This window comes from Drosophila takahashii, chromosome 3R (assembly GCF_030179915.1).
Source record: "Drosophila takahashii strain IR98-3 E-12201 chromosome 3R, DtakHiC1v2, whole genome shotgun sequence".
NCBI lineage: Eukaryota > Metazoa > Arthropoda > Insecta > Diptera > Drosophilidae > Drosophila > Drosophila takahashii.
In genome coordinates this window covers 37,596,630-37,614,063 of record NC_091681.1, presented here as the reverse complement: position 1 = coordinate 37,614,063, position 17,434 = coordinate 37,596,630, and the positions used below count along the sequence as shown (strand labels likewise).

General features: G+C 37.5%; 1 protein-coding gene across 5 annotated transcripts; it reads right to left on the bottom strand.

Moving 5' to 3' along the window:
• Positions 1–1,403: 1,403 nt before the first annotated feature.
• On the bottom strand, positions 1,404–15,807 carry LOC108070093 (uncharacterized). 5 transcript variants are annotated; one of them, XM_070217805.1, is made up of 5 exons: positions 15,503–15,650; positions 15,349–15,393; positions 6,581–6,740; positions 5,878–5,976; positions 1,407–1,705 (listed from the first exon to the last, which is right to left on the bottom strand). In XM_070217805.1, the coding sequence occupies exons 2-5, from the start codon at positions 15,355–15,357 to the stop codon at positions 1,563–1,565; spliced, it is 411 nt and encodes a 136-aa protein (XP_070073906.1). In that variant the 5' UTR covers positions 15,358–15,393; positions 15,503–15,650; the 3' UTR covers positions 1,407–1,562. The 5 variants fall into 5 exon arrangements, with proteins under 5 accessions (XP_070073907.1, XP_070073906.1, XP_070073905.1 ...); XM_070217804.1 differs by lacking the exon at positions 15,503–15,650 and adding an exon at positions 15,698–15,807 and having other exon boundaries at positions 1,408–1,705; XM_070217806.1 differs by having other exon boundaries at positions 1,404–1,702; positions 15,349–15,651.
• Between the last annotated feature and the right edge of the window lie 1,627 nt (positions 15,808–17,434).

Sequence of the window (17,434 nt, the reverse complement as noted above, 5' to 3'; positions counted from 1 at the left end):
CTTTTTACTGGTGCGCGGTGCAGCTCTCGGCTTTTGGCTTGGGCTTTCGGCTTTCCGCTTTTTGACAATCGCAGAAATACAAAAATAAATAAATAAATAAGTAAATATAACGGGCGGCTGTGGTCGCAACATCGCCAGTGTCACTGGAAATTAACACCGCCCGCTTTTTGACTTTGGTCTCCAGCTTTTGTCTTTTGCCCCGACCAACCGACCGCTCGGGCGTATACGTAATTTAGCATACAATGGCTGAGTAGCTGAGTAGCCATATAACATGCAATTGTGGCGCTGCTGCTGCTGTCATGTCATGTTGCACAGCACAGCACATGGAGTACAGATTTCCCGCAATGGCAAAATTCGCAGCATTCCAGAGCCACTGACGATGTGCGTGCTCCGATTTGGCCAATACTTACCCTACTTATCCTTATCGTCGATTGCCGATTGCCTGCCAATTTCCCAGCTTAAAAATAGAAAAAAAGGAAAACTTAAAACCAAAGGGATGTTGCAATTAGGCCGCCGCAATGCAAATGATCTGCTGCGAGCTGCACGCTCTCTCAAGTTCGTTTCCCAAGTCTTTTGTTTGCCAATCCAAATTGCAGCTCCAAAATAAAAAAGTTCGGACTTCAGTGGATGTCTTGTTAGTTTCAATCATATTTTAATAGCTTTATGATTGGCTGCCTGATTGTTATTGTTACTTTATTTAATAAACCAAACAAATAAGGAAAATCATTCATTTGAAAATTATAAATTCAAATGTGGAGCGCAAAAATGCGATCGGTGAATGACTTGTGAATAAATATTAACTATTTTTAGCACCTATTGTTTAATTGATGTGAACCAATAAAATGTTAATAAAGTTTCAGTTCGCTATCAATTTTGCTGAATTTTTTTCCCAAAAATAATGATTGATTTTGATTTTAATTATGTAACTTTGAAACGGGAAAGTAAGAATTTTTATTTGTTTATTTGAGCGTAATTTTGTTAAAAACAACTGTTTTGAGCAGCTAATAACATAAGTAACTAATCCATTATACTTTTTGATAGATTTACAAAAATATATATTTTTTATTGCAAAAAAGACAAATCGATTGGAAACTAAATTACGATCTGACTACTTTTACCAATATGACGGCCAAAATATCGTATTTTTAGGAACAGAAAACAAGATCAAAAATTTTTAACGAAAATAATATTTGGAACGTTATTTTTTTTTAAAACAATCCACTTGTAAAACTCAAAAGTTTTTTTTTAGAATCTTAGAATTAAATTGATTGTCAAAATAAAATCATGTGTTTATATTATTTTAAAGTATTAATAAAGAAATCAAATTAAGAGATCCAGTTGAGATTTATTTAAATACACATCCTCATTCAATTTAAAAACGCTCTTCCTATTGATTTGTTAATAAGAGTTAACACATTTATTTACAAGAAAATTGTTTCTAGTCTCCAGCTCTTGCTCCTAGTTCTCCGGCTGCAGTCAGTCATCCGCCAGCTCCACTGACCACTGACCACTCAACAACATGACTCGGGGGTTCGACTTTGGCCTGTGCTCCATCCTCGGACTCAGAAGTATCTAAACCGCGTGGTGTAGGGACTGGGACTTCCGAAGAAGTTGTATGTCGCATAGGCGGTGTCGGGGGTCTGGAATGTGGTGCTAAAGTACGTTGACGGATCCCCCGTCGCCGCCACTGCCACAGCCGCCGCTGCTGTTCAAACAAACAAAAGCATTTTAATTGGGTTTCTCACTCGACGCGGCGTGATTAATATTGGATTATTGGATTTGTAAGATATTGGTGCACTTGGAGGGGGATTATTGGGCTCAGGGGGTATTAATTGTGGTTGCTGCGGGTGCCAAGTGGTGAATTCCAAGCGTGGGCGTCACCCAATGACACGGCTCGAAGGTCGAAGCTCACTCCGTCAATCACCATCGCCACTGCAATCACGGAGTCGACGTCACAGTCGTTGGCCGATTGCCGATTGCCATCGCCTTTGATTTTGATTGTCCACCGAGTCGTCGTCGTCCGTTCGTCTGACAACGCCCAGCCACTTTGATTAGAATGTCGGTCACATTTGACCATTGCGACGGCCCCCTGCGCCATCGGTATGTACACTGCGAAAATTAATTGCCTAATGATAAGTACACTTTGATATCAAGAGGAAATCCTATTTAACTTTTATTAGAAGTTACCACTTGAAAGATAACGATCTTGAATTGATAAATCAAACACTCGAAAGTAATGTTCAGTAAATAAAAAGGAAGATTTAACAAAAATTTTTTAAGATTTAAGGAAGAAAAATGTTGGTAACTACGTTATAGAGTTACAAGTCCATATATTTTTTAAAACATTTTCATTTAAAAAATTGTGTTTTTGAAGATTTTTATTAACAAGATATCCTTTCTTTTTTTGTCAGTACTACGGAAACTGTTTCAACCACTAATACCGAGATTATAGTGATCATCATTTTATTATAATTATAATTTTAATTTGTAATATTTTTAATAAACAAGATATATTTCCTATTTTTTCGGTACTAAAAATTCCTATAAAATCATCCATTGATAACCGAGATTATAGGGAAGTATTATTTTAAGTAATTTCCATTAAGTTGTAAATTGCATTAAATTATCTAGTTCGTTTTCTAAGTCTTTTGTTTTCTTTTTTTGATTAGAGGAAAGCAAATGATCTCAGTCTTTAGTTGAGGCTTAAGAATCATATCAAAAAGTGTTTCCATAATAACCCCCCTTTTAGAGAACCAAAGCCTCTGATTGCAAGGAAGCTTTTGTTTGAACTAACTGACTTTTCTTTGTGTAATTGTGGTGGGTGGCTGCGGCTGGAGATTGCCCAACTGCTTGCAGGCCAATCGCCGCTCGAATTCATGCCTGGAACTAAATCAGGAGGGGATCACGGGGGCGGGGGGAGAATGTGGAATGGGGCGGGGGAGCTGCCATTAATCTACGCCAGTCTTGGGCAATTGTTACGCTGCGGCTTCAGTTATAGATTGGTGCTGCCATAACCATTATAACCATTACCATGGCCTGTGGGTTGGTGGGTTAGTGGGCCTCCTAGCCGCAGGCAGTCCTCATCAGGAAGCCAGAAATCCGAATTCCCACTGCGTAACCATTTGGCTTTATGGGTTTTGCGGCTTTTGGGGGAGCAGAGAGAACTTTGGCCATGCAAAGTTAATTACACAATGCCTGGTCCTTGTCGAATCTTAAAGTCTCAAACTCTCAGGCTTTTCCAGCAATCGTGCATAAATTGTCAAATTGTAAAAATTATCTCAACTTAGCGTCGTTGCCGCGAACGCTTTTTACGCTTTCTGCCGTCCATTGTGAAACATTTGTCTCTCCATTCATTTGTACAATGAGTCCTACGAAATAGCGTAGAAAAAGTTGCCCCATTTCTGCATGCTCAAAATCGATATGCAAAAACAGAGCAAGCTGTGCAAAAACAGCGAAAATCAACTGCCAACATATTTTGCATGCGGCAAATGCAAAAGCAAAAGTCGCATTAGTCGCGCATATCATTGACTCCGTCTGGCCGACGTCTGCTCCCTGCCTCCATCTCTCTATCTATCTCCATACCATTCCATTCCTCGCCAGACCAGATTCCGCTCCTACTCCACTTTGAATCCGGCACGGGACCATTTGCGGTCTGAGTCGGAGTCGCGAATAGCAATTGTTGCTCCAGCACCTGCTTTTGCCTTGGCTTCTGCTCGGATCGTTAAGGAAACTGCCTATGTTCTCTACAAGCTAGGGTTATTTTGGTTCAGTCTAGGCTTTTGGTTCTCTGTTTAAAGAAACACTATTTAAGATTAAAAAAAAAACATTTACAGAAATTCCTTTGCAGAACATGAATGTAATTGAGATTAACCTCTTTGAGTTCTAAAACTTAAATTGGTTTAACATTACTAAAATTTTAACACTTACTTACAAAAACATCTCCTAACATTTTAAATATACTCTGTATAAATTTCTAATCATTTGACACCGAAATATATGCAAAAACGTATTCTAAAAATTGTAAATTGAAAAAACACAAATTGTTACTTTATTTTGTTTTACTTAACTTCGCATAAATTTTAATGTTAAGAATACTGTTTTGCATATAATCAGAATTTCTTTTTAAATAACTATTTTGAATTTAATAAAATAGTCGAAAAAATAACTTTAAAAATAACTCAGTAAATAAATTATTCCAGTTCGTTTCCTAAGTCTTTTGTTGGGCACTTAAATTTAAATCGTATAGAACTGGATCTTTCACGTTATCAAGTTTCAGCTCATAAACTCTTTTTTAACTTCAGATGATTTTTAAAGCACAATAAAATCTAAGCTCTTCAAAAATATTCTAGTTTGTTTCTTAAGTCTTTTGTTCGATTAAGTCGTTTTTTTAAATTTCTTGAAATTTGATCTTTAGAGTTATTCTTTTATTTAATGGTAACTTTATTTCAGTTCGTAAACTCTTTTATAACTCCATAGGATTTTTAAGGCACAATGTAATCTGATCTCGAGTAAGCCATTCTAGTTCGTTTCCTAAGTCTTTTGATTGAATAAGTAATTACGAAATTTCTTGAAACTGAATCTATAGAGTTGTGTGGTGACTTTAGGGTTTTTTCTGATTTAGAATATGCTTGAAGCTCCTGGTTGGATTTTATTTTCTTTTTTCTTTTAGTTTTCAAAGATCAAGACTAGATAACCCAAAGGGATACGGCACCTTAACTTATGCTTATCTGCCCATTTGCATTCGCATCGTTTTGTCCCGCTCCTCCAATTGGCCGCAAGTCAGCCGCAGCCACCTGGAGTACATGTGTTCCTCTGCGGCCTGCTCCTCCAAGCGAGAAGCTGGTCGAGAGCATGCCCAGGTCGTTTTGGCAGTGGTCACAGTCGATGGTTTCCCCGGTTCCGTCTTCGTCTTCGTCTCAGTCTTTATTTTCATTTCCATTTCCCGCCATCCAATCCAATCGCGGTGCCGCCGCACTTCAAAGCCGAATCGGAGCTGTTAATTAGGCGCTAGTTTTATGTGCGCTTAAAATAATTGCCACTACGGTGATCACTGATCACTGATCAGCAATTCGAGTGCTTATCCATATGCAAAACATAAATACAAATCAAATGGTGCATAGACAAACGAAAAATGCTGCGAACAGAATTTAATTGGTGTTGCTTGTTTTTTTTGTTTAATAATATTTTGTCGGTTTATTCATAATTTAAATTTAGATTTTTGTTACAAATAATAATGGTAAATAATAAGGTAAAATAAAGGGTAAAATCATAATACAATTCCAATTTGAAATATAAATTAAAAAGAAGCAGAAATCATAAGAGAAATACAAAACAATAAAGTGGTAATTAACATTGGGTTTTCAAGCTAATTAAACTAAGTAATGTTAAGTTTATTTTAAGGGGGAAGAGGGGAGGGAAGGTTGAGGGGGAGGTGCCAAGTTAGTGGGTGGCTGTAATTAGCTAAGAGGGACGCATTTCCGTTTCCGGTGCTGGTGTGCAAAATTCATGTGTGTGTGTTTGTGCTTTCGAGTGCTGTGTGTGTTAATTACTGGTAATCGGTGTGGTATTTTGTGTGGGGAAGATTTGGTATTCGGTGTGGGGAAGATTTGTTACTTTAACCAGAGAGTTTTCCTGCGAATAAGACATTTGTGTGTGTAAATGTGGATTGTAAATTACTGGGCAATTATAAAACAATAATAACAAAGAAATAACAAAAACACGGCTACATATTGCACTAATAAAGCTTTTCTCTTCTAGGAGTGTGTTTGTGTTTGAGTGTGTGTGGGTGGGTGAGTCAGCGAGATGGTGGAGCTAGGCAGCTATCTCTTTTCTGCGTGTTTGTTTTCTAGACAGTGCGTTTAAAGAGGTTCGCATTACTTTGCTGGGGCGGCACAAAACCGTATCCGGAGGCTCCGACGACCACGCCGCTGGACTCGTCCACTGCATCTGGCGGGGATGGGGGGAAGACCACGGGTCCTGTAAGAAAAATAGGGTATAAAGTGTGGAAATGTATAGGATAGAATACAAAATTTATAGTTGTGGATGCCTTTTTCAAAATTTCTTGAATTTTTTCTTACAGTTTTAAGTTATGTCTATATTTTTAAAAATTTGTAATACTTATTACAAATATTTATATAGTTAAGTACCTAAAGATATAAACTATTATGCCTCCTAGCCACTTAAAGAACTTTTAGCTCTGCATTTTTAACTTCATTTATATTTTTACTAGTTTTTCATATTTATTAGTTTTATATATTCTAAACAATCATCCAAAAATATGTTTCTTTTTTAATCACCTAAATAATGCATGAATAATAAAAACAAAAACGTTAAAAAATAATACTTAATTATGTGATATTTCAGTGATTTAATTAATCATTAAAAAATGTTAATAAAAATACTATTTACAAGAAATTTGACTATTTCATTACTACATAAACTTAACTGCCATGTACAAATCGTTAAACAAATTTAAGAGGGGATATTTTGTAGATATTTGTGTTTAACAGATAAAAATATGCCGTAAAACTGTTTGTAAGCCATATAATCTAAAGATATATAAACTAACCCCTGAACTCACCTCTGTTCTGTCGGGGATCCCGAACCTGTGTGGCCGACGAGGGTCCCGCTAGCGCCACGGGATCGAAGCCAAAGCGAGCCCGGCTGGGGAACTGGCCCAGAAAGTATTGCTGACCCGCGGCGAAGGCCACAAAGAGGCAGAGGGCGGCGATGGTGACTAACTGCAAGTGGATAGAAAATAATGCACAGGGTTAGAAATATTTAACTATTTCAGTATTTGGGTACTACGAACATATAACACATGGCTGAGAGGCATGCACGGGGCAATTGCACTGGTTACACGCTGGCCAAAGCAATTAAGCCGTGGAAATGTGTGCCAATGCCATAAGCCGACAATTAAATACCGAACGCAAGACGCAGAATGCCACATGGTTTTGGTTTTGCTTTCGGCCCGGTCAAGTGCAGTCGCCTTGAGCACGAGCCAAAGAGCCAGAAAGCCAGAAGCCCAGAAAGCCAAAAGTACCAAGTACCCAGATCGCCGGAGTGCCATTAACAGTTCCAGTTCGCCACCGATTCAATTGCGGTTCTGCAGTTCGATGGCCAAAAAACCTCTGCAATTTGCCACGTCAACTGGTGCAATGGCCCATGACGAATTTATGACAAATATGGCACAATTTGATCTGCCGGCTTATAACTTATAAGAAAATTGAAACATTCAAGCTAAAAATAGCTCTCTAATTGTTGATCAATTATCATAAATTGAGATAATATCTTTTGAAATTAATTGATAATATTTTTAAGGAAATATAAAATTATATTTAATATTTTCTAGTACATTAATCAGTATTTAAAAGGTAACAAGGATCCTCAGTTTCATAATCAGCTAAAAATTATATTAATAAAGTTAAATAAAATAATAGTATATTTCGGTTTCATTATTTATTTTAATTATAAACCTATAAAGGTCTTCACTTTCCTAATCAGCTAAAAACTGATAATTACCCACAGTTAACTAATACTTTTTCTTTTCTTAAGTATTTCAAATTGTCACTGGTTTTATAATTTATTTTAATTTAATGAATCCAACTACTTAAATCAGTATTTAAACACCAAACCTATAAAGATCCCAAATTTCCTAACAATCCGACAAGTGTTAACTACCCACTGGTTTTAATTACCACATTTACCCGATCCTTTTTGCGAAATATTTAAATATCAGTTGGGAGTCCATTCTCCCGTTTATAATTGGACATGGATGTGGTTCAAAAAAAGTGTGAGCGTATTATATTTAATTGTTCGCTTAACAACCCAGTATGTGGCACTTAATCTGCGATTGCATGTGCTTTTAGGAAAAATAAAATCTTAATTACAGTTTGCGGGGTCCAGGAAGCTGATTTCAAACTGATTTGTGTCTCCCAAAAGAAACAGTAAATTTAAGTCGATCAGGCAAAGTTCGAACTATTTGAAAGCCTCACACAAAAGCCGTTGGAAAATGTGCGCTTTATTCACATTATTCACTTTATTCACCGCATTCAATGCACATCACGTTGAGCCGCCACAACTGCGCCGAAGTGTGATAAATTTGTTAAATAGCAATCACGGCTGCGATTATTTTTCCCACTGACCCCAATCTCCACGATTGCCTGGGATGCTAATAGGTAATGGATAATGGATGGATAGTATATCGTGGAGGGGGTGGTTGGGAATGGGGGCCACATGCTGTGCAAATTGTCTGGCTGACTGGTTCATAAATCCATTCTGTCTTCGGTCCGAGTGCTCAGTCCAAATCGAACGTCTTAGTTAAGGCCGTCACTTGACTGGCAGACTGACTTTAATCATAGGGCAAATTTGACTTAATAGAACGGGTTTTGAACCCATTTTCTTATATGAATTTTGTACATATGCCTTGCATTTGCAACCTGCTAATGCAAATCTTGCACAAACGCTTTTTATTTAGGCCTCATTAATTGCCTAATGGGCCGCGCCTTTTGGCTGCCTGAATTTGCTCGATTTTTCCGATTTTCCGAGGGATCAAAATCAAAACCCCCTGGGTCCAGGCCAAGTTGCAACAATAATGCTAATTGCTATTAGCCAAAATATGCTGCAAAATAATCACAAAATATGCAAACAAGGCGGTCGCAAAGTTGCCAACAAGCCAAAGCGACTTGTGAAAAAAATGGTTTTAATTAATTCGTGTTTGCAGCCGCCGTTGTTTTGTTGTTGTTGTGCCTCAACTTGTTGTTGGTCAGGCCGAAAAAAATAAAAATGAAACTAAAACTGAGACTAAAACTAAGACTCTATTGCCACATCCAACAAATTGAAACAGTGGCGCAGGAATCGGTTTCAGTCAAGTGATTCAAGAGATTTAACTGAGTTCTCAAAAACATGTGATCTTAACAGGTGATCGTTAAGGGAAATATTGACGGAAAACAAGAGTTCGGGTCTACGAATCTGTCATTTCGACTCACTTGAATCAAGTGACTAATGATCTGTTTTGGGGATTAGGCTTTGGAATCGGTCTGTAATTCATTTGCGACGATTACTCTACAAATTTTGACTTTAAACTGAGGAAACAACATTAATTCATTGCAGTTTAAATCGTATTTTAACTGAGACGCAATGAAAATCATTCGTTTGCAGACATTTTTTTAACGAGGTGTATATCAATAATTTCCTTATCGTTAATTGTACATTTTTTGTTAAGAAAACATATTCTTCTTAAAATAATATTTGTTTATAAACTTAAAAAGACTAATATTGCAGATTCCTATAACCACCAAAAATATTTTAGTTAGGAGCGTTAATTTGTATAATTTATTTTGTTAAGATAACTGAAAAAACCTTTTATTTTTGGTTTTAATTCAAGTAAATAGTATCTAATAATTAAAATTAAAGATTTAAGCTTATGAACAAATTTATAAAAAATAATAAATGGTTACTAATAAATAAAATATATTTTTCATTTACTGACAAAACAAGTTATTCACTTGATAATGGATGTAAAACCAATCAAACTTCCTACATAAATGTTTTAAACGGAAATGAGACACAAGCGGCTTTGTCGAAGGAGGCTTTCAAAACAGAGCTAAACAAATTGGATCCATCTGTCTTGACCAGTGGTTCGGGTTCTCCCCTTCGTCTGTGCCACTGCCAGAGAAACTCTTGGCCAGAAAACGGCGATCTTGGCCAGTAAATTTGGCCAGCAAAAGGTATGTAAACACATGTAGCCGTCAAAATGTCGTCAGCCGGCAGTTTCTAGTCTGGAATTCCGCGAATGCCGCGAGATCGCAGCCTCACAGCTGCCGAATTTGAAAGTAATCGCTTTGGCTAATTTAGTGGCTTTTAATTGGGGCTAATTAGCGGTGGCAGTGGGATTGGGAACAATGCCTGGCCTGCGGTCTTCCTGGGCCAACACCACCCACTAAAATTCCGACAAATTAGCCGAACAAATGACCTTAGATATGATTTCGTAATTGGGCGACTTGTGACTTGCGACTTGGGCTGCTATAAAACCGCACCAGAAACCGCACTCAAAACACACATATTTTTTTCTATTTCTATTTCAGCTGTTTTATGCTGTTTTTTTTTGCTGTTGGCCAACGGCGGCTCATGCGAAAATATAAAACCCACCCACCCACAAACAATGATTAAGTGCAGCAACATGTGAGCGTGCCAGCGTGCATATAAAGTCAAATAAAAAGCCAGCTAAGAAATCAGCAAACAACTTGGAGCTGCAGTGGATACTATGGTGGATACTATGGAGCACCTTGGACAGACGACGCCAGCTACATTGTCTCGTTAGCCCCAAACGCTGATAGCCCCTGGATTCGGGGTATAATAGCTCTGTCATGCCGCAGATATACTTACTTACCACACTAACTCCCTGCCAGCCGACTTTTGTGGCACTTGAAATTGAATACAAAATTGACTTGTAATCCCAATTTTCCTTAAGGAGTCTTAAGCTGCAAAGTGTTTTCTGTTTTGTTTTGACAGTTTAAAACACATTAATCATTATGATGAAGGGCTTTCAATTTGACATCCTGTTTTTTAGAATGCGAATCTAAATAATTATAACATTTTCCAATAGCCTTATTTTAGTTCCTAAAAATTATTGCATGATTAAGGTCTAGAAGTTGTCCTAGTTATAAGCATTTAAATTTTTTAAGGTCTGTATTTCGATTGTTATATCTATTAGATTTCAAATTCTTCATAGTGTATTAAAAGTCCATCATAACCCAAAACATTAATTCCCTTTCAATTTGCCACCTTATTAATTGCTTATTGGTTATCACTTATCACAGTTTAAAGATCACGAATATGGATTGTAATGGTCTCACTACCCAAACGACTCCAAAACTGCTCTACTTTAAACACTTTCCACTTTACTACTCATATTTCCTTTAGCTACTCCCTTCATATTTTCAATTAGATTTTTTATTTATGCACTGGCTTTTAATGGCGTTTAGATTTTGATTGGCTTCCAATGTGCTGCTGAGTATAAAATAATTTATATTTATTGCTAGGCTACCTAAACAGGTAAACGAATTTCGAGTGTGTCCAGAAGTTAAAATTTGCATGACTCAGAGGAAAAGCCAAGAGCCTGAAAAGCTGATGGATATCCAGGTGGCATTTGAGCAGCTGCTAATTAATCTTGTTTATATTTAAACTTTAACCGATTTGTCATTTACCTGGCTGGTAGTTTGTCCGTTCTGTCCGTTTGAGCGTAATTAATTTGATGTGAAAACTACACGCAGATGGAAAAGTGAATGTGATTGGATTTGGATCTCGGGACAATTGAACTCGCCCCGAACACGAGTTATTATTGTTATCTTTTGTTAACGATAGCAACGCCCAGTGGAGGTTTTTTTCTCATTTTCGGCAGAGGGGTCAATGCTCGATTGAGCAACCATTTGGCTGACTTTCAACACGGAAGCTTGAGTTAAGAGTTAAGAGCTGAGAGCCGAGAGCTTGGAGCTCCCAAAACGCAAATAACGCCGCTTGTCCGAAGCTGGATCGGTGCAAAGTGTTGGATGTAGTAGGTGCAACCAACGGACAACTGCCTGGTAAGAAAAAAAAATAACAACTGCTATAGGAAAAGCAAAGGCTAAAGCCACTACAACCGACGACTGCCGCTTCAAATTACTTTGAATTGCGTTTAATAGGTGGGAAATGGAGTCAAGTCAGTTGGCTGCTCGCTTGGACTTCGTGGCCAGCTGCCCCGCTGATCGTTGCCCAATCTATTGTCAATTGTAATTGAATTATTAAACATCAATTTGGCTAGGAAGTGCAAATTGCACAGCGGTGATCGTGCAGCGTGAGAACATCGAGATATTCCAATTTTAGTCTGATTTTTCTGAGTTTTCCTTTTTCCTGTGCCAGTGAAATGGGTTCAAGTTCAAACTGGTTTCCAGCTGCAGCTAACTCGGGCAAATTTGTATCGTTTAGAGTCTGACAAAATACCAAACACACAGACGCACATGCCTCATAAATATGGTAATGGACCGCGAATATCTATACCATACTTTTCGCAACTCGGAGCCCAGTTGCATGTGGGCAGTTTGCAGTCCATGGACATGTGTACATGCGGCATGTGCACTTGCCATGAGCACTCCGAAGTCCGCACTCCAACTGACCCGACTGACGACTGGCCAACTGAGTGACTGACTACATGGACACATGGTTGCCCCGGCTATTCGAATCCCCCACTGGATCTGCAGTCGAGCGATTGCAACAGCCCGAAATCCTATGCCTCCAACTCCAACGCTAATCGCCGTCCAGCGACAGAAAAGCATAATAAAAATTGTTGTGCCCGCTACGAATATTCGGATTGTCCGATGGGACGATATCGAATGACATGGCCTGGAGCCCCAGAAAGCGGTGTCTCCAGCTCGGATTGGGAATCGGAATGTCCCACTCCTGCAGAGACTGCATCGCAGACTTAAATGTTTCTCCTTGGAAAAGGTTAAGCTAGAGATCCTCAAATACTGAAAAAGGCTAAACTCTAGGAGTACTTTACTAAATCAAGGATTCATTGATCTATTTAATTAGAAAGTTTTCCCTTGCAACGAAAAATAAACTATCTGTGATACAATTTCATTATAAATCCATTGCATTATAATAAGTTTAACTGGTTTTTTGATAAGTAATATATTTTAGTTTTAAAGACTTTTTAAATTAGTTAGGTTTAAGTGTTCATAAATTAATTACGAAAAAATATACAAATTTCAGTTTAAAGAGAAAAGGGGCATTTCCTACAATAGATAGAATTTTAAGTGACTTAAAAGAGATCTTTAAAAATATAGTTTAAGAAGTTGTCAACATTCTTTTAATGATATTCTAACATGAATTTGAATTTTTATTATTTCCTTTAAATTAATAACGAAGTAAGCTTAATAAGTTGAGGGATATTTTCTTTAAAACCGAAAATTTTAGGAGATACTTTTTTTTTGAAAACCTTATCAACACTTCCTAAATAACATCCCAACATGAAGCTGAAATTTTTTAATTTTCCCAATATTTATAAAGATTTTTGAAACAAAAGTAAGTAGCCTGACACTGACAAAACCAAACCAATCCCAAACAAAAAGCAAAAGCTCCACAACAAGTAATTATGCATGGAGTGGACTTGTGGACTTATGGACTTGTCGTCGTCCCCGTACTTGGTCATTGGGCAATCGGCACTTTCCGGCGTGACATCTTCATTAGGGGGAAGCCAAGCGCAACCGAATGCAAAGACCCAGATCCGAAAAACCAAAGACAACTAAATACAAAATACAAAATGCAAAATGCGACATGAAATTGTACGAGTACGTATGGCAATTAATTTGAATTTCCACACGCAAAAGGCAGCAACTTTGTGGGTTTATAAAGTAGAGAGAATTGGACGGACATCTGCTGAGGTTGAAAATAAAACTAAAGCCAAAGCGATTAACTGAGTTGGCTGAGAGCAATTAATAAATCTTGTTCGTGTGCATGGTCGAATCCTAATTGAGAGCGACGTTGATTGCGGTTTCCCAGGGTGCCAGTTTTACCTGGATTTTACCCCTTTTAGCCCCCCTTTTCAGCACCCAACGGCTGAATTGCATAAGGCCTGAGCCATATTTTCCAATGCAATGCACGCTTGCATTTTTATAATGTTTAAGTTTGATTTTTAGCTGGTCTTGTACACTTTTTTCTAACCATTTTCCACGCACAGCTTCGGTTCATTTGATTCATTCATGACTGCATTTGGGTTTTTGGGTTTGGTTTGGTTTGTAAGCCGGCTTGGGACACGCAATTGGAAACGAGAAGTTGGTCAGCCGGGCAGGCAATTGGTCTTGGCTTTGGCTCTTAGCTTTTTGGCTTGGCCATTGGCCATTGGCCATTGGCGCGTGTGTATCGCACTTTTCAATTAAGTTACAAAACGCATGCCCAAGCACGTTTTGCGGCTCGTTTTCTTGTCCGATCTGTCTGCCAGCCGTCTGCGATCCCCGAAAACCCCTCTGAGATCGCAGATCTCCACGGCCTTCATCGTGAACTTGAGATTTTTTTATTTTTTGCCCGCACGCCTGTGATTTTGCGTGCGTTTTCCCATGTAATTGCGGGCTACTCGACTTGATTGCCATTTGCGGGGCGGAAACTCTTTGGACTTCTTATTAAATCTGTTTTGCAGGGCTATAATTTCGCGTTTCATTGACCCATAAACTGTGACATGATTCAGAATATCAGATGGGAAAATAAGGTAGCGTTTATGAAAATTAGCTAAATTAACCGCTTGGATTTGCCCATTTGAAAAAGACTACGTAAATACGTTTTATATTTGGTCTTGGTGTGATTAAGCATGCGTTGGAAATATCCAAGATTTTAAACATTAATGTGGACATTTAAAAGATTTCAATTCAAGAGTTTTTGAAAATATTTAGTAAACTTTAAATAGACTATAAGAAACATAATAAAATTAATCTTCAGAATAAAGAAGTATTAAAAGAATTTTTGTTTGACATAAATTACTTCTTATCTGAGCAAATATATTAAATTGAAGGAGAATATATTAATAAATATTAAAAAAAACATTTTAATTTATCTATAAGGAAAATAATAAAATCACACTAAGAATCCAGAAATATGAAAAGAATTTTTGTTTGTTTTAAATTAAATTATACTTGAGCAAACATATTCAAATGAAGGGGAACATTATACATTTTTAAGCAATAACATTTTAATGTGATCACAAAAATCAACTGGTTTTCTGAAGTAATCAAACGAAAGTGAAAATGCAAAATTACGAAATACAAACTTTTATGTGAAATTAAAAGAAATTTATAAAGTCAAATATTCCAGCAGCATTCCAAGCTCGATCATAAACTCAAGCTATCAAGATCGAACTGAAATATGCATATTTTGGCCATACGCATTCAAATTTCCATCAAATTTTCAGCGCCTTGAACGTGGATGTTCGATTGTAGGTTCGTGGTCACCAAAAAATAATGCACATAAACTTGAAAGGCTTATATGGATTCGGATATTCGGATATAGACATATAGAGGCGGTGGCCTGGCTTTCATGGCCCGCTGACACACGACGCCGTGGACCATAAATTAGAGTGCCAGGGCCCCAATAAAAATAAAAATTCTTGGGGAGCGAACACAATGCCGCGTTTCGAGTCATTTGGCAACTGTCAAAGCGAAATAGTTGACTTCGTTTGCGGCCTAAACGAGGCTCGAACGTGTTAACAATTACGGGGCATTAGCGACCGATGCAAAAACCCTGTGACAATTGTCGCGAAAAACGAAAGACTTAGGCAACGAACTTGCAGCTAACGAGGGAAAACCGAAAACGAAAAATACTTACGAATTTCATATTTGCTGGTTGATTGAGCTGCGTGTGTGTGAAAAGCTGCAATTAGTTAATAACAAATATTTAAATTATTTTTAAATTAAGCACTGGCACTTTTCATTTGCTTGTCACGAATACCGATTTATTTGGTATTTCATTAATTTTTTACGTTTTGTTTTGGTTTCGTGAATTCTTAAGTTTCGAGTTTCGTAAATGCTTTATTTTGATGGTTTGCTTTTTTTTGTTATATATTTTTTTTGTATTTTTATGTGCGTTATTTATGGATGACAACCGACGAGCACGCGAAGCCAGGAAAAACTGAATCCAAAGGCTGTGTGGTGTGTGAATAAAGCTGGGGTCTTACACGGTGGATATTTCGTGTTTCGAAGCTCTCGGGTTTTTGGATTTCGGATCTCGGATCTCGAACCGCTGTACGTCGGCCTGTGCAGTAAAACGTTTAATGAATTCCAACAGATATGCTCAGTTGATTTTATATAAAGCATGGCCCGATCTCTGCCGCCGTCGACGGCGCAGCCGTGCGTTTGTTTTGAGTGGGTTTTTACTTCGGCGTTTGAATTGAGTGAGTTTTTTAGTGAGGTATGGTGTTTGGTTGGGTCTACGTGCTTGCTGGGTTTTTGCATTCACCCCCGGCCACGTGATGTTTGTTCTCTGCAAGGGAATCGTATCGGTTAATGTGCAGCAGCAGTGGCGAATTCAACTTTCTAGCGAATCAATATTCATCGTCTTTCCGTTCCGGTAACCAGTTTTGTATTTGGGTTTGGGTTTGCTTTGGGTTTGGCTGCACAAACGGGTCGACTTCATCGATCAGCTGCTGAATCGGAATCGATTCGACGATGCTTATGCAAATCCGTGTATCTAGCATATGTAATTGGAAAGCTGGCGGCACCTTGACTTGATTGCAGGTGAAAACATAGCAACAACTTGGCCTGAAACGGCATTTTCTTCCGCCTCTCGGAGACACTTCCACTTGACCGTGAAATTCGCTGGATTCGCGATTCGATTCGTTTGATTTAAATGACAATTTGCGTTACGTTCGCGCTTCTGAATGTTCAAGAATGGCGCAAATATGCATAATCTGAATCATAATTATATGATCTGACGATCATAATACGATCGTTCTCAGCCGGAAGCGTAGAGTTCTGAATTCCGTGCCCCATAGAATACGAATCCAAATACGGCGGCATCTTAAGTGTATCGTTAAACGATTGACATTTGCTGCTGTGTGTGGCCCTTAAAAAAATAATAAATGTGAAATTCATGAGGAATGCTTGTCATGCTCGATTAGCTTTAATCTTATACGATTTGCACACTTGTTTGCTGCTATGCCAGCAATGCGTTCGTGTTGCTTTTTTTTATGTTTTCAGTTTCAGTTTTTTGTTTTATGCGACAAGTCGAGGGGAACCGAATGCTGGGAAGGGGCAGGGAGGGGTAGCTGGAGCAAGTTCAAGTTCAAATCTCAGCTGGCCACAAAAGCTCCTTGGCTGGGCTGCAACCGCCAAAGTCGAAGCGATTGACTAATAACCGATACGATACTCTTCACAAAGGGTTATACCATCTAATGCACAATCCATTAGATCCTCAGATTATTCTTATGTTTATTCTATTAAAATTTTAGGAGATCTTGAAAAAGATGTAGCAGTTTTAACTTATAAGAAAGTTTTTCATAATATGTATTACAACCATATCATATCGTATCATGTCATATCATAAATATAAATTTTAATATTTCAGTGTGTTAAATTCATTACCAATTTGAGTTATAGAGCTATCTTTAATATTTTCATATTATTTTATTCATTCACTTATATTCATTTATATTCATTTTTCTTAAAATATTTCCATAACCTTTTTTTAAATAATAATTTACTTCCTTTGATATAATAGCTAAAATATTCAGATATTTCATAATTTAATTAATAGTATTATTAGAATCGTATTTCTGTTTTAGTGGGATGAAAGCACTATAATATATTACAATTAAAATCCCTTATAGGTAACCTCCTAATAACATACATATATCCAAGCTCTAACACTTCTTAACTGATTATAATTATCATTTTTTTACAATTTATTATTTATT

Coding starts and splice junctions, on each gene's coding strand:
- LOC108070093 (XM_070217804.1), bottom strand. Junction 5,977..6,580: donor GGATCCCCGACAGAACAGAG/GTGAGTTCAGGG, acceptor TTTTTCTTACAG/GACCCGTGGTCTTCCCCCCA. Junction 1,706..5,877: donor TTTTGTGCCGCCCCAGCAAA/GTAATGCGAACC, acceptor TTGTTTGAACAG/CAGCGGCGGCTGTGGCAGTG.